The sequence below is a fragment of the Lissotriton vulgaris genome, chromosome 1_1 (genome assembly GCF_964263255.1).
Source record: "Lissotriton vulgaris chromosome 1_1, aLisVul1.2, whole genome shotgun sequence".
NCBI lineage: Eukaryota > Metazoa > Chordata > Amphibia > Caudata > Salamandridae > Lissotriton > Lissotriton vulgaris.
In genome coordinates, this window is record NC_141685.1 from 1,632,716,445 (window position 1) to 1,632,741,318 (window position 24,874).

The 24,874-nt window shown below is 45.9% G+C and overlaps 1 protein-coding gene across 4 annotated transcripts in view; it reads left to right on the plus strand.

Moving 5' to 3' along the window:
- The window catches only part of FLNC (filamin C), a 211,156-nt gene that overhangs the window by 91,130 nt on the left and 95,152 nt on the right, over nucleotides 1-24,874 (plus strand). For 2 of the 4 annotated variants that reach the window (XM_086918860.1, XM_086918861.1), the window contains exons 3-9: nucleotides 587-684; nucleotides 3,481-3,631; nucleotides 4,900-5,018; nucleotides 7,090-7,167; nucleotides 9,240-9,402; nucleotides 10,681-10,881; nucleotides 14,695-14,820. In XM_086918860.1, the coding sequence (XP_086774986.1) occupies nucleotides 587-684; nucleotides 3,481-3,631; nucleotides 4,900-5,018; nucleotides 7,090-7,167; nucleotides 9,240-9,402; nucleotides 10,681-10,881; nucleotides 14,695-14,820 (936 nt within the window). The remainder of the gene's footprint in view (nucleotides 1-586; nucleotides 685-3,480; nucleotides 3,632-4,899; nucleotides 5,019-7,089; nucleotides 7,168-9,239; nucleotides 9,403-10,680; nucleotides 10,882-14,694; nucleotides 14,821-24,874) is intronic. The other 2 variants (XM_086918862.1, XM_086918863.1) reach the window with 1 other exon arrangement.

The window sequence follows — 24,874 nt, forward strand, 5'->3', positions numbered from 1 at the left end:
AAAACAGAGTGGGCGGACTCCCCAGGTTCTAAGTTAAGGAACCGGAGTCCTAATTAGGATCAAACATTGGTCCAATGTTTGACCCTAATTAGGACTCCGGTTCCTTAACTTAGACATTCACGTTTAGAGGAGGACCCAAAGGGGCGTGCATAGGGAGATAGAGAGATTTCGCTGTGTGCACGCACGTGTGTGAGCATTGATCACATTTGCGGCACACAGCGGATTAACATTACACCTCACTAGTTTATTTTGTTATCACAGTCACTCCTTTGTTGTTAATATAGATTGATTGGTGTATAGGAGTGCCTATTCATGCCCTACCTCTCTTGTTGATATTGACCATGACATGGACACATACATGGAGTTATGGCAGGTGCATGTGTTCAGGAATCTCATGGAATGGACACATACATGGAGTTATGACAGGTGCATGTGCTTAGGGGCCTCATGACATGGGACGATGAATGGAGACAGTGCGAGTGTGTGTGCTCAGTGGCCTCATGGACGAGCAGTGTACTGCATGCATGGGTCTGCAAGTCACTACCACCTTCCTTCAATCACTGACTTCCTCTCTTGCCGCCTGCAGGTCTGTGTCCTGACTGGGAGGCCTGGGACCCTGCCCAGCCCGCGGAGAACGCCCGGGAAGCCATGCAGCAAGCTGATGACTGGCTCGGAGTGCCACAGGTACGACGGGGTTTGGGAGCAGTTGTCTCCTGGGTGCTAGATGGGCTGGCATAACAGATGCCACTGCAGCATTAAATGTCTCATAGAGTGTCCAAATGTTGGGCTAGTGTGACCCCTGTTGTAAACACCACACTCTGTAGCGTAGCAGCAAGTGACTTTCTCTGCAAGGGAGCTCTGGGTCCAGCCGAGTAGTAAAAATTTCCAAACCAAAGGAAGAAATCAGAAAAGTTAGCTTTATTCCATGGGTAGCAGTTAGAGGAATAGTTTGTGTAAAAATGAAAAAAACACTTTTCTCACCTCTGGAATTGATGTTGGAAATGATGATTTGCCTATATTCTCCGATCCTGAATAAAGCTATACATAGCATAAAAGATATATATACTAGTCTCTCATGTTAACCATGATTGCAATCATTATTAAGTGTGAAAAAAAACTGGGTTGTAAGATGCAAAATTATAAAATATGTGGAATTTAAAACTAGAATTAGTATTCTAACAGTTGCACACATGGTTAGAACTTTAAAGATAATTGGTATTCTTGGCTGAGAGATGATGTGCAATAGTTGGGATTTTAGAAAAAAGGTTGACCTTTGTGCTTGTGAAATTATCACATTTTTGAAGGTTATAATAGTTACTATTGTCAGATACAAAGTAATAAACTACAAGGACTTCTTTAAAGAATGCAGCATAAATAGTTTAAGTGAAAACATAGAGCCAGTATCAAGTAGAATCAGTAGTACAGTAGTGCTATCCACATACTACAGAATGCCCTTTACAAACCTATGACCGGTGACCTCTACCACTCCTAACTTTTCTGTGCGGAAATCTCCACATCATTAGCAGAGATCTCCGTGTACAGGAAAATGGGATAAAATGGGGAATAATAACTCCAAAACGAGTGGGGTAAGGAAAATGTAAGGAGGGGTTTGTGAGGGACTGGGTAATACAAAACACACACCAACTAATGAGTAAGACCATTACAATTCACAAAATACACTTCCAAGTAACCACAGTCCAAACATTGTCAAAACAGGCGTAAATGTACTCTAGGCCAGCCTTTGAGTAGGTCAAGCACCCTACATGGACAACCACTAGCATTGCAACTCATTCCCATCTAAAGCAATGGAGGCAGGGAATTAATACCGCAAAGGAACTAATGTTAATTCAATTCAATTAATTTTGATATAATATATTATATATATTCAATGAAAACTAATGTGTACTCATTGACGCCCCAGGGTATTAGCTGCACTATACAAATAAATACATTAATTAATTCATTCATTACCTTTTACAGTAAAACAATATTTAATAATAAACCGAAATAAAAATGAAATTACACTTTTAAACTACTTTTTGAAAAAGTTGCATTTAAATTAAAGAAATACATAAATTATAAGCAAGTTTACTGACATTATATAAACATAAAAATAGCAAGTATGGTAATTGTATCTACATTTTGCCTAAAAAATAATATATAATAATAAGTGAAATTGATATATTTGCATTATTTTAATAATGAATACACATTTAATGTAATTAATGAGTAAATGTGCTGCAACATTTAATTTGTACCAGTTTTACAATAAATATTTTAAATTGTCTTACATTTAATATATACATTAAAATATACATTTACAAAAATAATGACCTTTATTACATTTCCCTATACCATCTCAAAGGGCTATCTCCACTCTGATCTCCATCATTAGGTGAAAGTTTACTAGATGTAACTTGTAAAGTATGATGTAGGAGGCTCGCTCCCCGATTTGATGGGATGGAGACATGTAAGTCTACACCTAGGTGTGAATCTTCACTCAGAAATGGTTAATGGCAAGAAAGTGGAGCGTTCTACCTAGGTTTAGGAGAAGATATGCAAGTGAGTAAATATACACATATATATTTACCTTTGTGAATAGTGCCCATAGTGCACATATAATTTAAGACCGAATACAACTAACGTTTCTATATGTAATGAAATTCTATAAAAAAAAAATATTCTCTTGTAAAATTATTCTTAAAGTAAAAATACAGCAAAACATATCCCGTCATATAGAAACAATAACAGGTCATTTGGCCATGTTCCTGCTTTAATGAGCATGGGAATGGAGGGATGCATGTTTTTCCTAAGGAAATGCGTTTAGGAAGGAAATTGTAGTTATGTTCTAACTGTGCATGTCAAACAGTCACAGACACAAGCGCACTACAACCCAGCAGGAGAAACAGATGTGTGCATTTAGACAAGGATGGCCAAATAGAAAAGTCTTTTTTTGCACTAATATGCTAGATTCTCAGACCAGAGTATTCCCATATGTCGACACATGAGTATTGTTGTAGACAGCATCTTAATACCCTCGTCTGGGTCACTGCCCCACCACCTAGGCATCTTTGCAAGCCCACCATCGAAGACTTTTTATCTACATCCATTTAATTGGGAGTGGTGATATTTTTCTAGTTTGTTGTCACTGTTAGAGCCTCTCTTAATGACAGGTCCCAAGAGGTCAGTGTTAAAACCCAAATGAAATGCTAAACATCTAATTTTTTAAGATTCAGCTCTCTTTCACCCACCCATCCAAAGACAGGCTGATCCATCAATAGCTACACAATCCATTAGAACTGGCTCCAACCTGCAATAACTTTTAGGAGAAACATTTATTCGCCAACTTTAAATGTCTCCATCTCTCTCTCAAGCGACTGTGATTGCCCAACCCTGACAGCTGTGTCTTTCAAGTGGTGTCACAGACATACAGCGCTGCCTTGCTGAGTAGCTCCTCACCTTCTTTTTATTGTGTTACAGGTTATTGCTCCAGAGGAGATCGTGGATCCCAACGTAGACGAGCATTCGGTCATGACCTACCTCTCGCAATTTCCAAAAGCCAAGCTGAAGCCTGGAGCTCCCCTCAGTTCCAAGCAACTTCACCCCAAAAAAGCCAAAGCATATGGACCAGGTGGGTACTGCAGAGAAGGGTGAGGGGTTCAAGACTGTAGTTGAAATGGGCATGTGGGCATCACAATACTCCTGTATAATAAAGTAACATAAGATGCAGGACAACCATATAAGAACTGGCAAGGAACCAATTTTAACGCACCTTTTTATATCTCACTCATATACAAAGCAAAGGCTTGGCCTACACATCATTGAGGAATTGTGAATTTTGAACAAAAGCAGGAACTTATGTTGTTAATGATTTGATCATTTGAATCAGCTCATAAATTCTGGCCATGTTGTTTGGGCCGAACTGCTTCCTAGTCTGGAGTAATTAACATGCGGTTGGTTGTATCTTCCGCCAAGGCATTCATACTGGCTTAGCGGTGCCTCACGTTCTAGTAATTTATTTAAGACCTTCAGGTCTTTACCCAGAGCAGACTTCAGATACCGTGTTTCATTCACACAGTGCATTCCCCATGATCAGCTTTTGCTCTTTCTCTCGTTCTTCTCCTTCCTCCGCATTACCTTTTCCACTCCCTGTCCCTTTTCCCCTCACTCACTCTACCTCCCCACACTGAGTAACCTTCAAAGGATAAAAGGAAGCTAATTGCTACTTTTGTATTTTCTAAATGTACAATATGATCCCCACTCGGTCCGCCAAGGGTTTTTGCACTGCTTGGCATTGAATCTCACTTTCCTGGTAGTTTCTTTCTACAGACAGTCACAATATTAAACCGAAGACCATTAATATCAGTGTCATGGTTTGGTCTGGCGTGGTTGCTTGTTGAGCACTAACAAATAAGTCATTGCTTGTGCAAGTATTATTGTTGCATTGTCTTTGGAAATACATTTCTTTAGATCGTTCAATTCGTTTCTCTCTGGGGGAGAGTTGGCATTGATATACCTTCATTGATGTAGCTGATTTCAGGAACATGATATTTTGGAGTTTTCAACAGTGCGACAGTATGACCCACTGTGCTTCTCTGTCTGATTTGTGATGTCTACATATATGTCAGGTTTCTGCTTAGCATAGGAGTTTAACCTCCACAATATATATAAGTTAGGCCTTCGGTACATTGCCATAGACCTTCTAAGGGTCACATCAGTTTGTTCACTCAGTTCTTTAGCTTGACCTAGTGCAGTTCTGTCCACGGGTCAAGCTATTCGTGGTTCGGTGGACTAGGTGTCTGTCCACAATGTTCTCTTGCAGCTCACAGGTCCTGTTGGTCCTCTGTTCCTTGTCAACCATCCACACTAACCTTTTTCCTGCCTCTTTCCTTGCCACAGGTATTGAGCCCCATGGCAACATTGTTCTGAAGCCGGCACATTTCACAGTGGAGACCATTCTGGCCGGCCTGGGTGAAGTGTTGGTGTTCATCGAGGACCCAGAGGGACACAAAGAGGAGGTATGGGTCTCTGTTGGCTGGCCTTTAATAAAATAGCTCCATGAACAGGCGTAGCTTCCGTTCGTCCATCAATCATCAGATCTCCAAATCACGATTTGAGCTCTGGAAGGGATAACTCAATTAATGAAAGTGATAACATTGTTTTTGGAATTCGTAACATTAAGCATCAATGAATTGTGGTGTGTGTGCTATATAAGAGGAGACAATACATTGTCAGTTGATTGTTCCCTCTTTTGAAGAAACCTCTCTCAATCCTTGCAGACATTTTTTAATTCTTCTCTCTGCAAATCCCCATTTCCATCCTTTTTCATGTCACCAGGAAAGCTGCAGTAATCAGATGGTTGTTCTAAAATGCACAAGACACAGGGCCATGTATTTATTTACAAAAGAATGTTTGTGCCATACCAATCTGCCCCACAGCCATAAATGGGTTAGGATGCCTTCTGACAGTCTGTACTTTAATTCAAACTTTGACCCGCACAAACAGGACATTCCCTGTAGGTGCAAAGTGATACCTGCCTATGAAGAGGAAACCAGCGCTTAATTTGTAAAAAAAAATAAGTGCTGCGGCCCTTGTCAGGGCCACTGCTGCTTGGACCACTGATTGCCCCTGCCAGCACTGCCAATGACTGTCCCAACACAACTAGTAACCATCACACCGCACATGTGGGACAATTCAGACTATTCCAGGTCACCAAACTATAAGAATGCCTTGGGTGGAAGGTTTCAGTCAGTTTAATGTACATTGAATTAATAAAGAACTGTTGGTGTGCTCATCTTTAAATTAGAGAAACAGTGCCACCATGTGGCAGACTGTCATAAGTGCCGGTGCTGACAATGAAGTGCCGGTGCTGAGCTCCGGAAACCACCGGCTTAAATTAAGCACTTTGGCAACCACCACAAACAGATTGGCCTGTTAGGTAACTTTGAGTTTTCCCGATAGGCTGATGCATCTGAAAGCCACTGACATGTGGCTGAGGCAGACTCAGTCATATTTCAGGCAAGCCTGACCACTCATTCTGAGTCAGTGTCCTGTTAGAAAGTCTCTTGGCATATTAAAAAAAATTGTAACTCTCCTCTGATCTTTATCTCTAGAATCTCACTCAGTGCTGGAAATAAAACATTATTTAGTTTAGGAACTCGCCATCTGGGGGAGTTGGCAGCAGAGAGACAGGTGGTGTAGCTGGAGCAAGTACAAGTGCAAACTCAGTGTCAGATAGCCAGTGGCCTGCCAACACATCAAATACCTTGAATATATGCATTACGTTTTCAATCTGTGACATGGTAATAGCTTTTCTTTTCACACCTGTTATCAGATAAAATAGCCTCTCCTAGACACACTCTCACATGGGTACAAACAATTGAGGGGGAACTTTTTTCTTGTAAAAAAATCACTGCCAGAACTCTTTTTCTGTGGGTTCCCACTTATCTCCAGTTCTGATTGTGCTGCACCGGCTTTATATAGGGGGTCAGGGACTGAAATAGTGTGAGGTAGATGCTCACCGTCATTTTAAACTACCCAGATTCCTAAAGATTCAAAGGAGTGCCTGACATCAATGATCTACTGTGAGAGTTTAAAGATCAAGGTGCTTGTGAGGCCACATAGAGCCAAATAAAGTAAAGTATAATTAGGACCAGTGAGGCGAAGAGGGAAACCCTTAAGTTAAACCTCAATATCCTACAGGATGAAAGGGAAATGTGAGTCTGGCATTGTGAATGCGCAAGCAGTGTGTTTCTATGGACCTGCAACCCTGCACAGAGGGGAATAAAAGAGGCCTGCATGTGCTAGTGCCAACAGAGTGATGGAAAAGATGGACACAGAAGTGAACATGAGCTCAGAAGCACCTCTGAAACAAAACAAACAAGTGTCCACTCTTCATCACTGCTGGCTTGGAGCAGTTCTGAGAATGACTGAAATTCCCTTAACTTCTTTGTGGCTTGTGGGATCAAGGGTAAGACCCTATTAGATAATATGAGAGCTGGGAATGGGGATGTTTAAAGCGAGACATCGGGCGCTTCTGCTTACTTCGTGACTCTGCTGACTCCTCTTCGGTCCTTTCTTGTCTTTCAGGCCAAAGTGGTCCCCAACAACGACAAGAACAGGACATACTCTGTGACCTATGTGCCGAAAGTCGCTGGGCTGCACAAGGTAAGGATGTAGCGTGGTTCTCCATGACCATGGGCATCGCCCCTCAATCTCTTCCCTCATACTTCAATTCTTACTCTCTTTAAATCACCTTAGGATCACACAGAGAAGTTAAAGTAGACATCAGGGTATACTTGATGATGGGCAATGTGCTGTTCTCCTCATACAAATTGTTATGTTATGAAATAGAGAATTTATTGAGCACACAAATACCCGAAGGTCTCATAGCGCTGGAAGCTGATGAATGTAGGTAGGAATTAAGAACCAAAGAGAGAGGCATTCAACTTTTTATAAAAGGACAAATGTGCATTAATCTGCCTAAAATCAAGAGGAAGCTGAGTCCAGAATCGAGCGGCAAGCGATGAAAATGGTCTCCCAACCACAGATGATTTTTTAAAACGAGGAAACTGAAGAAAATTGAGTTGTTTTGATTTTATTGTCCTAATTCTGGTGTAAGGGGTCAGACTTGCTTTGAGAAAATCAGGTGTTTGACGAAAAAGCCACCTGTCTACTATACAAAGAGTCCATTAAAGCTCTTTTGTGGATGGACTCCAATGGGTGATTTGTAAATCATTGCAAACATTGAATCTAGATCCCCACCTGCTCTTGTCTTACTGACTTCATGTTATAATTGACCCTGTTCTTGATTGGCCACCAACAAGTAGACTACCTTGCTGTGAACAACTGGGGGTCATCTGTGGGCCATGTTTAGGTCTTTAGAGTGTGTTTGCTGTTGCCTTTGCTCTGGTCAGTGCCATATGCTAATAACTACAGTACACCTCTGAATCAGTCACCCATGTACTCTTAAAATGACTAAATATTCTTGCTCTTTGGTGGTGTTTTTATTTATAGCTACAGTTCATATACGTGTACTTTAGTTCCAAAATATCTCCAGATTATGCCCACCTATACAACTCTTAATGGAAGTGTGACTGCTCCGAGGTCATTCATCTGATATTATTATTGTGTTTCACCACATTAGTGCTTGTAATTTTTTTTTTAAATGATGGCTACCTTTTTTCAGTCAGCAGTGCTGCAAGTGGCCACTGACTTCAACAATTTTTCTCTACCCCATTTTTAGAAGGACATCTGTATTCTGATAGGTGCCATCTTTGTGATGTGGAAAGTATTTTACAACCTCTCTTTAACAGCAACTAAGGGGTCGATTAGGATGGCAGACGGAAAGTCCGTCCGCCATCCTGTCTGGGGCAGGGACTGTCCGCCACAAGGGCGGAGGTTCCGTGCCCTGAATTAGGATGCACCCGCCACAGTGGCGGGTGCATCCAGCATTTTTAACATTGCGACCGACGGTGCTGAAAGCACCGTCCGCCGCAATGTCAAAAATGCATGTTGTGCGTTTCACAGCACAACATAACAGGCACCGCGCGGTGCCTGCCATATTGTACTGTGAAACGCAGGGGGGTACCATAGGTACCCCCCCATGTGCACCCCCACCCCCTTCACCCTGGGGGCCCGCAACTAGCCACCCAAAGCAAAGCCTGGATGCCTTAAGGCATCTGCATCCGGCCATCCTATTATGGCTGGCGGTGTCTGATAGACACCGCCACCATATTAGACCTTTTCCGCTTCGGTCGCAAGGTGACCGCGGCAGAAAAGCGGCAGGCGGTCTTCCCCTCCGCCACGGTTCCCCCGCCATTGTAATATGGCGGGGGGAAAATAGGTGGCGGACGGGCAAGGATGGCGGACTGATCGCCACCGCCTGCATGGCGGTGGCGATCCGTTCGCCATCCTAATTGACCCCTTTGTTTGTAGCCATAAGCTTCTGGAAAAAATGATTTGATCTAGTGACAATGATAGCTAAAGTTCCCACAATTTCCAATGCATTGTATCCTGACAACGCACTAAAGTGTCGCTCATCGGGGTTCTTCTATTGACTCTCACTTAGAACAAGACTTTAAACACACAACACCAAACAAGAGTGTTTCATGCTCATTCAATCAATATTGACTCAGACTGATGGACACCAAATAGACCTCAGTATATCCTTTACAACTTTTAGAACAATGTACATAATATCACTCCTGAAGGATCTCATGCCAAGCTTTGCATTTCAGGTCACAGTGCTGTTTGCTGGCCAGGACATCGATAAGAGCCCCTTCAACGTCAACGTCGGCATGGGCCTGGGAGATGCCAATAAAGTGACGGCGAGGGGACCTGGCCTGGAACCTGTGGGCAATGTAGCCAACAAGCCCACTTACTTTGACATCTACACAGCAGGTGAGGATGGTAATTCATTGCCTACATTCTGCAGGACTCCAACGAGCCCACTTCAGGTGTCCTTTCAACAAGAGTAGCGCTGATCCCCAACCAGAGTCATATTATATTTATGTAATTACCCCATTCCACATGGCCAAGTAAATAGGATGTTCCTTACACTCATCACTGTAGACTTGCACCCAAGAAAACAAGACATATTAGTCACAAAAAGGGATTCAAGTCTCAAATTAGTGACCTTTTCTGAGACTACCAACATCCGAGCACTGGCTTCCAAGAGCCCCTCACATGTGCCCAAGCTGCTAACCTAATATTATTCCGCTCTTGTCCTAGATAGTGTAGGATCTAGATTGACCCACCGGAGACAAGCGAAGAGGCCCCTCTAGGACTTTAGACTGTTCTATACTTTGAGTCAACGTTAAGTGCCATTGCCTCAGGAACTCTCCCGCAAACAATGTCAGACCATGACTAGTCAATGGTGTAACCGCTCCCCTGCAGACACTGATAGCGCTGAGACCAGTGCAGCTCATAGACATGGTGCAGTGCCTTGGAATGGATAGAAAGCGAATGTCGTGCTCATATCTGTCAACTTGTCAAGGACCGCAGTACTCGAGCTGTACACCAGGGCCCTCGTTATGAGTGGACCTTCATTTCAATGGGCCTTGTAATGAGAGTTACGGGGCCCATCGGAATGATAAGTTCATTGCAATGCTGCTACTGAATTGTATCCCACCTAGAAATGTCACCTGCCGCAGGGACAACACACAGAAATCTGCATTGTAAGTCAGATTTCTGCATGCTACTCCCCAAAAACTCATAATCTCTGTTCTTTTCCACCATACAATATTACGAGGACCCCAGTAGTGGAATATCTGGGGAAAGGAAATACATGAATTTTTACAGGCCATTCGTAATGAGTACCTAAGAGTCACGTTGAACAATATTTCTCTGCTAAGGCAATGTGCTATCCTACCCAGTCTCTAGGTGTCTCTGCCGCACTATGTTGGGATTCTCAGACAATCCTGCTCTCTGAAGGGCTCCTGGGTGTAACTTCTACACTGTAGTATGTCTGCTTCTCAATAAGTACTATGCTATGGCTAGCAGAGTTTGGTCGGTAATGCGGTCCGTCCACTACTAAAAGCAGGAATCAACATCTAGCCCTGCTGGCCTCAGCGCACAGTGGAACTGACCCAATGTTTTTTTGCACTGTGGCACCCAAAACACTCCATGTTATTGATGCCGATATGCTTCTTCTTCTGTGTCTTGTTTCTTGTCTCCCAGGTGCAGGCTCAGGAGACGTGGGAGTGGTGATCGTGGACCCCCAGGGCCGCAGGGACACCGTGGAGGTGATTCTGGAGGACAAGGGGGACAACATATACCGCTGCACCTACCGGCCAGTGCTGGAGGGGCCCCACATGGTCTATGTCACGTTTGCTGGAGCCCAGATTCCCAAAAGCCCCTTCACCGTCAATATCTCAGAAGGTGAGAGCCATTTTATGCTCATCTTTCTCCCTTTGCCATTTTCTGTAACTCTTTGTCATTGGCATGTCTGCCCACCTCTCTGTGGCTCTCACTGTAAGACAGGGACACTCTTCTGTCTCTTCTCACTGTCTCTATCCACACTTCACCGCTCTTCCTTCCCCCTCTCTTCTCTCTGCCTTCAATTTACCTTTCTTTTCTCCCCATCTGCTCTTCTCTCTGTGAGTCATTTTGCCTTGCTCCTCTTTCTATCCATTACTTTCCTTCGCTGTTATTATACCTCTTTGTACGATTCTCTCCGCTGTCCCTCCCTTTATCACCCCTCAAACCTCTTCTTGTTCTTTTCTTCCATTTATCTCCTTTTACCTCACCTAACTCTTCTCTCTCTCTTTTTGGATTCAATTGTCTCCCTTTTACATCACAACTCTACTCCGTTTCTTGTTTTCTTCATGCCTCTCTTTGGCATCCTGTTCTCACTCTCTACCTCTTCCCTACTCTCTATTTTATGCTTTTGATCATGATATCTCTCACTTAGGTGCTTTTCTTCTTTCCCTAACCCCTCTTCTGGCCGCCGCCTCAGTCGCGCGTTCGATCTTTCCATTCCTCTATCCCACCCCCTCTTTCTTTCTATATTTTTTTCGCTCCTTGAGTTTCTCACTATTACTACTACCTCTACCGAAAGCCCCTTTCCTCCATATACATAGTTTTAACGCAGTCTCACACCATATCTCAATCTTCAACTCCATTAATTATTCTCATCATCTTCGCTCTTGTCTATCTGCCCTTTATGGAGTCTGTTTCCTTCTTTTCTATCATTTCTCCCCTCTCTTGGTCTATTCTTCTCGTTTTCTCATAGGTTCTTTTTTTCCTTCTCTGCATTACTTTCTTTCTCCTTCGTTCTTTGTTTTTCTATTTTTGTTCTCCTTCCTTCTTTCTTTCACATATACCTATATAAAAGTATTTCTCCAGCATATTCGACAAAGGATAAGGAAAACTAAGAACACATGGAAATTAGCTCATCTCTGCCCATTCTTTTTTCTCAGTCTTTGCTGTTTGGTCTTTATTCTTCTCTTTCATGTTCACTTCTCTGTTCCTATTCTATCTGCATCTCTCTTTCACTTTCTTTCTGCACCTCCATACTGCTGAGCATCCATCCTCCTCACCTGCCTTGAAGCACAGCTGTGTGGCCCTTCAGTAAGCCACTGGAAGATCCAGTCTCCCAGTAATAATATATTCTGGGTGATGCTAGAGGTAGGAGACTCTAGAATGGCTGAAGATCCCAGAGTCTTCCTCAGAGTCTCCTGGACCAATGTTTGGTGTCGTTTGGTCACCTACGTGTACAATCCTCGCTCCATGTTCACCTTCCCTCATTGCAAACTCTGTAACTAACAGCATCCTGCACCCTTGCTGCGGACAGTGTCTGTTGGTGCGTAGAAGTGAAACATGTGCCTTATGGTGTATTATTGTGAATGGTGTATTAGGTGTGCATGTGCAAAGTGGTGGCCTCTCTGAGCCTTGCTGGATACAATTATGGGTGTGACTGTGTATAACCTGGTCTTCTCTCTGAGAGAGACCTCAGTCGTGTGTTGGACCTCAAGACCTGGCTCTTTGACGGAGACACAGCACCCAGATACCCCCAGGAGTGACAGTGTTGCACTTTACAAATGCTGTTTGTTTGTTTGTGTATTGATCATATGAGTATCTCAGATCAGGAAACATTTCTTGCACTTGTGGAGTTCCCAGGTTACAGAAAGATGACAGCCTCACTAGTGACGGCTGGCAGGGAACTGGGGTGGCAGGGCGTGGAGAGTATGGAGGGAGGGGGTAAAAAAAATATTAAATAAAAAACACTCAAATTTTGACGGCCGCCGTCACTCCTTCGTTACTCCTCTTCCTGGTAAGTCCCGGAAGGAGGAAGCACACAGCGTCATAGAATCCCCTAAGTCAATCACAACGCTGTGGCGTTGTGATTGGTTTGAGTGCTGTGGTTCGGCGCTGAGACAGGGACTGGGAGGCTTTGCATGTGCCCCACTAGGCTGTGTATTACAGCCTGGTGGGGAACATGCAAAGTGCGCATGAGTGTTTGGCTGGCCTAAGACAGCCAGCGAAACAGTCTTGGGCACTTGGAATGTGCCACCACTCCTCCCCATGTGACACCAGCCTCACCCTGCCCTAACCCAGCCCTGCAGCTACAAAAAATATCATCATTTTATTTTTTCCTTTTTTCGCTGCTCTGAGAACAGTGGGGCGACGCTCCTCTGCCTTAGTGTAGGGCTGCCCATGAGGCCTCACCCTCTAACCTACTGATATTCTTTCCCTCACTTGCATTGCGTACAAAACTGATCACAATTGTATCATTAACCATCTTTCCAAGATGCAGTTTTAGGGTTCCATATCTTTTGGTACCAAATTCATCACAATTCAATGTCTTTTCAAAAACAGGCAAGCCTCTATTTTTCTCCGATAACAACAAAGACATAGCTTAAAAAAAAATCCTGGTAAATTGCAAGAATTCGGATATTAATTGCAGCCTCCAACAAGCATTGGCAAAATCAACTAGTCTCACTTTAAAAAAAATGAGTGGTGAGCTTTTGGCTTTACCGCTGTTTTATTCCAATGGCATGGGGAAATTCCTCTTGCCAATGCTCTTATAATTGTTATTGATATTGAAAATAAAAAGAAGTGTGATAATGTATAAAGAAAATGTGTCATGACGTATGCGTAAGTATGCGTCAATTTGCGTTAATATGCTAAGGCGACCCAGAATTATGATGTATACTCGGGCATGTGTCAACATGCATATGCTTGCATACATTATAACACAGTGACCATTGTGTTTGTTTTTTAGTTTTGCCATTCCAAGATGGTGGGCACCCAACTTAGAGCAGTAAATAAAAAAACATAAAGCACCCAAAATCACATTTACAGAAATGTGCTGCCCAATTACAAATTGCAGCAGCTGGGCTCGCTTAAGGTAGAGGGTGCTGAACAGTTTCAATTCTGAAAAGGGCAAGGTATTCTTCCTAGGAACCAAGGGACTCCAGCAGAGAATATGCAATTGCCCCTCCCTCTCCCAGTGAGATTCCCTAGGGGATCCTCCAGCAAGGAATACATATCGATGATCCAAGGGTGCTTTGAACCAATAATATGAGCTTCTCAATTTATTCAAAAAAGCTGCCTTCCTCTATTACAAGTCTTTATGTACTTTAATATATTCTCCTTAGCCATTAATTAATAGGAATCAACAGCCATTGATTATTAGAAATAGTATAAGAAAAGGGCCTTCTTTCATCCAAATGTGATCTAGATGTAACCACGCCCTCGCCCAGGGAGGTATAATTCAATACACCTTTTAGAGGTGTGTATGTGTGCATGTGCCTGTAGAGCCCTGGATGCAGGTGGCTCTGTGACATTGGGTCCATGTTTCACCATGTGTTGGGTGTCTGTAACTCAGCAAGTTTGGGTGCATGTGCCTCCCTGATCATGGGTGAACGTGCCTCCGTGGGTCTGAGTCAAGAGACTTTGTGAGCTTGGCTGCATGTGACTCCTTGAGCCTGGGTGTATGTACCTCTATGAGCTTGTCTGCATATGTCCCTGCAAGCTTTATGTAGGCCCAGTGTACATGTGTAAATATGTGGCTGTGAGCATGCATTTATGTGAGCCCTGGCTTGCATGTGAAAGGATGAATAGCTGTTCATTCAAATGTGGCAGTGTGCCGCCTGGTATGCTCATGCAGTGATGTTCCTGTATCCACCACTCCATGCTTCTCCTGAATTACACTTCCCTCTGCTTCTTGTTTCTTCTAACCTCCTTTAGCTCTACCTGTGCCACCACCTTCCAGTGTCCTTCCTATTCAGATAATTCCTCAGGCCATCCGTACCCCGCCAGCCGACAGGGCCAAGAAAGCCCCACCCCAGCCTCCTCCCAAGCCACGCAAAGCAAGTTAGTATGGGCTGGAGTTCAGCCTGCTGGCCTGTGCCTGCCATCATTGAAGGCATTCTTTGACACTGTGGTGCTTTCGGCTATGGCCTGTGGATTTCTTTTATGTCTTCGTTTTCCTGCTTGTTTGCGACTTCATGCCAATGCGTCCACGTCCCTGTTTTCCCTAGGTTGTTTCAGTTTGCTCCCCCTTTGCCTGCTCAACTTAAATAAGTGTGGATACCTGTGTCTGAGTCACTATCGCCAAGCCAGAGTCTGCTCGTGAGATATTTGAGACTCATGTTAGGAGGCCTTAGTATCATCTACTCAGGAGTGTCAGCAGGAGAGAAAAAGACAGACAGACAAACATACAAAAAGACACACAGACATACACATACATATGGAGACAAATGGGCACCCACATTGGTTAAGGCAGTGAGTACCTGTCCTGCCTTTGTTTGTTGGTTCCCCATGTGGGTGGCATGGCAATTAACACTGATGTCAGTCAGTCTCCACTGTTCTTTATTCTTGACTGCCAGTCCCTCTCTGTCATATCATGACTTCATGGCCACAGCTGCCGTGAATCCCTACATATTCCCAAATATATTTCTTTTAGGAGCAGTCGTTTTGTCAGACTAACGACAGATTGCTTCACTCACTGGGACATTATTGCTCCTGTGTGGGCCACATATAGCACATGCATTGGCCGCTTTACAGTGCCTCCACTGGGTTGGGCCTCTGTGGCTTCTTGGTCACTTCATCTAGTACTTAATTCAGTTGCTCTAAATTCCTCTGGTGGGTCTGGGACGTTGTCTCTTCTGGGTTGACTACATTTAGCATATTCACTGGTTGCTTTACAGTACCTTCAGAGAGACTGAGGCTATTTCGCGTGTGGGTGAAATCCATGTAGTATTTACTCTAGTCGCACGTTTGAGGACTGAAACATCTCTTGGATTGAAGTCTGAATTAATGGCTGGTCCTCGGAGTAGACTCCATACTGTTTACTCATTGGTAACTCAAAAGTGTTTCCAGGGTTGGAACTCATCTGTTTATGGGTTGACTCCGCACTGGTTTATTAACCCTTTCGCTGCAGCGGCTATTCCGCCGCAGCGCTAACGGGGCGGGGCGGCCGCATGCTGGTGACAGAACCGCTCCGTCACCAGCCGCGGTTGAGCTGTGCTGGTGACGGAGCGGTTCCGTCATGACCCGCCCCGCTCAATACAACTGCCGCGCAGGCGCGAAATCAGCACCGCGCAGGCGCGGCGGTCGGGCCATGACGGAACCGCCCCGTCATCAGCACAGCCCAACTGTAGCTGATGACGGAGCGGTTCCGTCATCAGCAGGGGAGGGGTTAACAGTGCCTCCTTTGTTGCTCCTGGGTTGACTCCATATATGTAGTTTTCTCACCAGTTGCTTATCACCGCTTCCTTAGTCAAAGCTACCATTACGTCTGTGTGATTACATACAGTGTATACAGTTGGAGCCACTGAACCATGTTTGAATGCGAGGCCAAAAACCAAATACAAATTGGACTGCTTTGCAACCCCATCGTGATTATGAATTGATATAAGGTTACAATACTGTGCGATCCCTTTCTGCTGTATATGATAGAGTATGAATGACAGTGCATTAAATCCAATAACCTTCTGTACAGTGTAAAAAAAACCCAAAAATAGCTAATCGAGTCACAGAAACTCTCAACTTTAAATGTAAAGATACAAAAATACGTTGTCAGAATTCTACTTTACCTTATACGTCTTTTATAGCTAATTGCTTTAAATTCAGATGAAGCAGGCCACCACCACTTCATTGCCATTAAAACCTCACAAATCATTGAATGCATAGAGTGAACGATCAGAGATTGGGTGCTTTTAGAATCAAATTGCAAGCACCCATCCTGTGTAAAAGGGGATAAAACAGGGTCATGTTTACTACAGTTATGCATTATGGCGTCAAAATCATGTCATACGCCAATGATGCACATCTAATCATCACCTTGATGCAGGATGAAGGAATATCTGCAGCCAGCTTTAGATCCTGTCTCCTTGGAACCACAGAGTGGATGGACCACAGCCACCTCAAGCTGAATGCTGAGAAAACCGAGATCATAGTTCTGGGGAAACAGCCATCAATCTGATCCTCCCTTTGGTGGCCAGGCACTCTAGCGCTAATACCAGCTCCTAAGCAGAAAGTAAAGAACCTGGGTACCTGGTTCGATAATACTCTCTTGTTTGACAGCCAGATAGCCAGTCTTGCCAGGGTTTGCTTTGGCATTTGAAAAAAAATGCAAGATCTTAGGTCTCCTCCAAGAAGCTGCCAGGAAGATGGTAGTCCAGGCCCTTTTGATCTCCAGACTGGACTATTATAATGTGCTATATCTTGGGGCCACCAAGGCAGTTTACGGATGCTTTAAAGGGTACAATATGCCTCAGTATGAGTGCTGCTACACCTCCCTATATACTTTTCATTAGGCCCCACCGTCACTAAACCACATTGGCCTCCAATCAGACAAAAAACATCCTTCAAAGCTTTATGCTTCTGTCATAAAATCTTGAACTTGAAGGTCCCCCGATATTTTCATCCCTTTATCAAGTCCTTACGACCAGCAGATGTCTTGGATCTGCAGAAGCAGCACTCACTGTGATATATAGGGTAGAAAGAGCAGGTATGGGAGGTTATTTGTTCAGTTTCTTGGCTGACAAAATGTGGTGTGTTGATCTGAGACAGGAACTCTCAGAACTGTTTTTTTGAAAGAAGCTTAAGACTTGGCTTTTTTGACAAACATAAACTAGGTCTCCGTTTCTGGGCTCTGGGCTTTTGTGGTTCTGAAATCCTAGCGCGAGGACACTCCGAATGGAGTAACCAGGCACTCTACAAATTATCATTTTTATTTTTTTATGTGTAGAGAAACATACGAGGGAAAATATAAAATGTAGTTTATGAAACATCATTGACCTATATAGCATAAATGTATATGTCAGTGATGTCAAATGCCATCCATTGTCATTTTAGATGGTAGACTCCACAGGAGTAATGTCCGCTGGCATAGAGTCTAAATGCAGAATTGTCTGTAGGGGCTGCCAGCAGCAGGGTTATCTTTCCTTTACAAATTGGTGCTAACATGATAGTAATTTCCAAGACCCTGTGATTAACAAAGTGTTCACAGACGGTAAATGACTTGAATTCTTAGCAATTGAGAGGTAGAGCATGTCCCTCATGTGGTGCATATAAAAAGAACTTAAGGTAGAGAGGTCTTCTGTTCAAAGTATTGGACTGCTGAGACCTGTTGGTACTGTACAAGTAAATGAAAGGCATTAAGATCACTTTTGGATAATTAGTAGTCACACATTTAGTAAAAAATAATATTCACACTTAGGCCCTGTTTCACAAAGGGCCCCCACACTCATGACGGTGGCCCCGCAGTTGTGGGGGAGTCTCCGCACGCGGGGCAGGATCTTGGCAATGAGATTTCTCATTGTGAAGATTTCTACCCGAGTGCGGAGACTCCCCCACGACTGTGGGACCTCCACCACAACAGCGAAGGCCATTTGTGACTCAGGCCCTTAGAATTCTAAGGGTTATCATGGTGCAGCCACCTGCTGAGGTAGCAGGAGAAGAGCTGTACATCGGGGCATTGGGTGTTGGGGATTTTCAAGGCACAACTACAGTATAAGGTCACAGGAGCACAGCTGGGAACCATGGCTTTAGTTCAGATTGAATGCCATGGGACAGTGAAAACCCTAGCAGTCGGAGATGAGCTGTGTATTGGAGTATTGGGTGAATGTGATTTTTATGATAAAACAAGACCCTTTGATACCTTGAGGACTAGGGGTGGAGGACTCAACTTGAATGGGGCGCCTAAGGCAAAGCTACAGCATTTATTTATTTTATGCAATTTGTTAAGCGCACGTTTACCCAAGGGTGTCTTGGCGCTTTGACAGAAAAAATTGAAGGTTGGGCCCGGGAATAAAGGGATTTAATAATTGAACAGCCACGTCTTCAACTGCTTCCTGAATGATAATAATGTTGGAGCATTTTTAGGTCTCGCCTGTTGCCGATGCGCATGCGCATCGAGCAAAGCGAGACTATTGCGAGTTATCCACACTTTATCTGCACTGCAAGGAATCGTGGCGATTCCTTGCAGTGCCCGTGAGTTTTAAGGTCAATGCGCATGCGCATTAAGCTTATGCGCATGCGCATTGACCTTAAAAGTCACGGGCGCGTGCACGTCCGTCTTTGTTTACCCCTCCGCCCCCTCCCGCCGTGTCGCATTTCTCCTCCCCCTCCCCTCTCTTCCTTCCGTCTAACGCCTCTCCCCCTCTCCGCCCCCTCCCCTGCCCGCCGTGTTATTTGTTTATTTTACCCGCCGTGTCTCTGCTGCTTCCCCCTGTCCTGTCTCTCCTCCTCTCTCTCTCTATACCCTCCCCCTCCTCCCCACCACTCCCATCAAGTCCCTCTGGCCCTTCCCTCCTCCCCGGACCCCTCCTCCCCTGCCCCCTCCACCCTTTCTTGTTTGTTTTAAAGACTAGACTACGTTTACCTCAGAGCTGGCTCCAGCCCCTGATTAAATTGTTAGTGGTAAGTGAAGGCCAAAAATGCCGTAACCAGACTCTCTTTTAAACAAGCCGTTTTGTCATGCTGCGTCGACGGTGATTTGGTGTATTAGGAAATTATTGTTAACAAACTAAACGGCCTCGCGGAGACGGGGCCAGCCCTGTGGAGTGTTTATACCCCTCTCCCAGGATTTCTCCTAAGACAACTGGCTTCTTTTCTTTTTATGGTTTGTTTTTACAAGGCTTGTTTTAACTGAGGCTTGGCGTGACGACCTAACGTTTGGGGTCAGAGGGACATTTACCAGGGGCATGTTGTGGTTGATAAAAGGCTCCACATTTCTGCAGTCGTGGGCTGTCTTGACAGACATATTGGCGGGGCATGGGCTTCGTTGAAGAAAGACACGATAAAGAGTTCGCATTGATAAAATAGCATTGACTGATATAAGCACCCTGCCCTGATAGATGCAATCTTTAGTTCCGTTGGATTCGTGTGTTCTGGTGTCTTCAGATAAGGCGAACTATCCCCCTCCCTACGAAAAATAAAACCGCAGAACATCTCCTGCCTTCGGTCTCCTCACAAGTTTGTTTATTTGAGCCGCACCGCCCCCTCCCGCCGTGTCGCATCTCTCCTCCCCCCTCCCCTCGCGCCGTGTCGCATTTCTCCTCCCCCCTCCCCTCTCTTCCCTCCATAAAATAAAGTAACTGCTGTACATTGTCCAGACTTAGAAAAACAAGGTGCACCTATAGTCATATTTTTATACTTTGTGCTCGGATGGGCAGTGCCAACACTCTACAACTGCTCACAGGAGAAACACCTAGACAGTGCTTCACAATCACGCCCTTTCCCCCATGTCCGGGAAGCCACTCGAACACCAACGCATTCACGTTATTCCTGCCACAATATTGTGTCCTCAAAACCTACTCACCCTCTGGTTGAAGGGAGTACAAAGTCTGATCATACACTTTGAACATATAGTCATTGTTTGGCTGCTGATGAACATCTGAATGAGCAATTATGTATATTTTACTTTCATGTCAATTTGCACCAGATTTGCACCAGATCCCGCTCCTGCCTTCGGTCTCCTCACAAGTTTGACCTGGGTCTTCTTGCTCTTTACTAAAATGGGAGATGTTTTCCTCCATAATCAGTGTATCTAAGGTGGAATCCTTTTTGCACTAAAGAGTACTTGTAGGCTGCAAGAAAAGAACATTTGGGAGCCCCTCATCTTGGTTCTGAGCACGTATTGAAACATTTGCTGGCGGTTTTGCATATGTAATTTAGGGTGACTGAGCTTCAAGAAAACTAAAGTATTCCGTGAAATTGTTGACTCTGTTTGGGAGTAATTCATAGAGGTGTCTCTCACTGGAGCTCATGGCTGAAAGAAAATAGAATGATACCACTTATGCCTTTCATGCATGGACAGTGTGCCCCCACGGCGGCTCGAGGTGCCAAGCCCCCAAACAGAAAAAAAGAGCGTGAACCCCTCACCCTCACTCACCCTCACCCCCTCACCCTCACTCACCCTCAACCCCTCACCCTCACTCACCCTCAACCCCTCACCCTCACTCACCCTCAACCCCTCACCCTCACTCACCCTCACCCTCACCTTCACTCACCCTCAACCCCTCACCCTCACTCACCCTCAACGCCTCACCCTCAATCACCCTCAACCCCTCACCCTCACCCACCTTCACTCACCCTCACTCACCCTCACTCACACTCACCCTCACTCACCCTCACCCACCCTCAACCCCTCATCCTCACTCACCCTCAACCCCTCACCCTCACTCACCCTCAACCCCTCACCCTCTCACCCTCACTCACCCCCACTCACCCTCAACCCCTCACCCTCACTCACCCTCACTCACTCTCAACCCCTCACCCACCCTCAACCCCTCACCCACCCTCAACCCCTCACCCACCCTCAACCCCTCACCCACCCTCAACCCCTCACCCTCAACCCCTCACCCTCAACCCCTCACCCTCAACCCCTCACCCTCAACCCCTCACCCTCAATCCCTCACCCTCAATCCCTCACCCACACTCACACTCACTCACACTCACCCACCCTCACCCTCACTCACACTCACCCACCCTCACTCACCCTCACTCACCTTCACCCTCACTCACCCTCAACCCCTCACCCACCCCCACTCACCCTCAACCCCTCAACCTCACTCACCCTCACCTTCACTCACCCTCAACCCCTCACCCTCACTCACCCTCAACGCCTCACCCTCAATCACCCTCAACACCTCACCCTCACCCACCTTCACTCACCCTCACTCACCCTCACCCTCACTCACCCTCACTCACACTCACCCTCACTCACCCTCACCCACCCTCAACCCCTCATCCTCACTCACCCTCAACCCCTCACCCTCACTCACCCTCAACCCCTCACCCTCACTCACCCTCAACCCCTCACCCTCACTCACCCTCACTCACCCCCACTCACCCTCAACCCCTCACCCTCACTCACCCTCACCCTCACTCACTCTCAACCCCTCACCCACCCTCAACCCCTCACTCACCCTCAACCCCTCACCCACCCTCAACCCCTCACCCTCAACCCCTCACCCTCAACCCCTCACCCTCAATCCCTCACCCACACTCACACTCACTCACTCACACTCACTCACACTCACCCACCCTCACTCACCCTCACTCACCTTCACCCTCACTCACCCTCAACGCCTCACCCTCACTCACCCCCACTCACCCTCAACCTCAACCCCTCACCCTCCCTCACCCTCACTCACCCTCAACCCCTCACCCTCTCTCACCCTCAACCCCTCACCCTCACTCACCCTCAACCCCTCACCCTCAATCCCTCACCCTCACCCACACTCACCCCCACTCACCCTCACTCACACTCACCCACCCTCACTCACCCTCACCCTCACCCACCCTCACTCACCCTCACTCACCCTCACCCCCTCACCCTCAACCCCTCACCCACCCTCAACCCCTCACTCACCCTCAACCCCTCACCCTTAACCCCTCACTCACCCTCACCCTCAACCCCTCAGCCTCACCCTCACTCACCCTCAACCCCTCACCCTCACTCACCCTCAACCTCATGCTAAAGATTTACAAAAAAACCCATAAACAATTCTAAAAGCACTAACTCTAATGCTGCGAGACCTATTGCATTTCTAATGCTTGTTTAGATGTCCTGGCATGGTGTTCCATAATTTAGCAGCAGCTACTGCAAAGGATCTATCTCCCCAAGTTGCTTTTTTAGTTTTAATTACTTCCAGGAGATTAGCATCAGCAGATCTAAGATTGCGTAGAGGTCGATAGGGATGGAGGGCATCTTTAAGAAAGGCTGGTGCTTTTTCATGAATGCTCTTGAAAGCATGCCACAGCTGTGGGAGAGCTTTGTTTTTTGGGGCCTGGTGAGATCGGAATTATTATGGTGCAAGTATGACAGTCAAAGGAGGCCTACACGTCAGAGGGCTTTCAACTGAACTAGAAGGAAATGGTAGAGTGGGGCTGCTCTCCAATCACCATCTCTGGTCTGCACACGGCTTCTCCCTAAACCCAGCTGAGAGTGAGGTCTCAGCGAGTCTGCTTTCTAATCTCCTGCAATAAATGTGGCTGCTCTCTGATTCCCAGCTCAGGCCAGTGTGTGTCTAGCCTATGGCTCTGTGTGTGGCTGCACTCTGAGCTCCGGTTCGGTGTGTGCCTACTCTCTGATCTCCATCAGAGTGTGGGCTGCTCTCTGATCTCTGGCTCTGTGTGTGTATGTGTGTGTGTGTGCACTCTGCTCTCTGATTCAGTGGGGGCTGCTCTCTGATCTCCATCAGAGTGTGGGCTGCTCTCTGATCTCTGGTTCTGTGTGTGTGTGCACTCTGCACTCTGGTTCAGTGTGGGCTGTACTCTGATCTCCATCAGAGGGTGGATGCTCTGGGCTGCTCTCTGATCTCTGGCTCTGTGTGCGTGTGTGTGTATGTGTGCACTCTGCACTCTGGTTCAGTGTGGGCTCTTCTCTTATCTCCATCAGAGGGTGGATGCTCTGGGCTGCTCTCTGATCTCTGGCTCTGTGTGTGTGTGTGTGTGTGTGTCCACTCTGCACTCTGGTTCAGTGTGGGCTGCTCTCTGATCTCCATCAGAGGGTGGCCGATCTCTGATCTCCAGCAGAGTGTGGGCTGCTCTCTGATCTCTGGCTGTGTGTGTGTGTGTGAGTGTATGTGTGCACTCTGCTCTCTGATTCAGTGTGCCTGCTCTCTGATCTCTGGTTCAGTGTGCCTGCTCTCTGATCTCTGGTTCAGTGTGCCTGCTCTCTGATCTCTGGTTCAGTGCGGGCTGTTCTCTGATCTCCATCAGAGGGTGGCTGCTCTGGGCTGCTCTCTGATCTCTCGCTCTGTGTGTGTGTGTGAGTGTATGTGTGCACTCTGCTCTCTGATCTCTGGTTCAGTGTGCCTGCTCTCTGATCTCTGGTTCAGTGTGCCTGCTCTCTGATCTCTGGTTCAGTGTGCCTGCTCTCTGATCTCTGGTTCAGTGTGCCTGCTCTCTGATCTCTGGTTCAGTGTGCCTGCTCTCTGATCTCTGGTTCAGTGCGGGCTGTTCTCTGATCTCCATCAGAGGGTGGCTGCTCTGGGCTGCTCTCTGATCTCTCGCTCTGTGTGTGTGTGTGTGTGTGTGTGTGTGTATGTGTGCACTCTGCTCTCTGATCTCTGGTTCAGTGTGCCTGCTCTCTGATCTCTGGTTCAGTGTGCCTGCTCTCTGATCTCAAGCTCCAATCTGCGCGTGGCTTCTCTCTAAACCGAGCTCAAGAGCCAGGCCTGTGTGTGTCTGCTCTCTAAGCGAGGGTCAGATCTGCTAAGTGCACTGTTTAAAAACACGTTCCACCCCATTACCCCCGAGAGAAGTGATGTGGTCAGGCTGTGTATTTTAAGCAGAGCTCCTCAGACAATACGATGCAGCTGCGCTTGACTTGTGAGCTCAGGAATGTGTCCTTCGGGGTCTCCCTTAAACCTAGCAGCCAAGAATTGATGTGTTTAATATTACACTCTATTCACAAGTATTCCTTGCCAATGGATCTCCGCAGGCTCCAAAAGAGAACACTTCTGTCACATTTTAGAAAAGAATCCACCTACTCTGGCACTATACATATATATATATATATATATATAAACCACGTGACTCCTCTGGATTTCTCGGTGTTTCCCGCGCCTGCTCAGCACATTCAGCACACCAGCAAACAGGAAGGAGACGGACCACGTCACATCAGCATATCGATGTTTATTCGGTACAACAGAAAGCAGCTACGCGTTTCTGGCAAGGTATGCCCTTGTTCACGCTGCAGATATATATATATATATATAGACACACACACACACACACACTGAGGTAGCCCTAATGGTGAAATGCGTCTGTTGTCTTGGGGGCAGGGGGGTCTGCCAATAAATCCCTGACTCAACTGTAAATCAGTGTATTGAGTTATCTAAGAAAAATACACTAGAGAGATCCAGAGACAATAAAGGACAATTCAGTCCACTAACCCTACTTATGCACT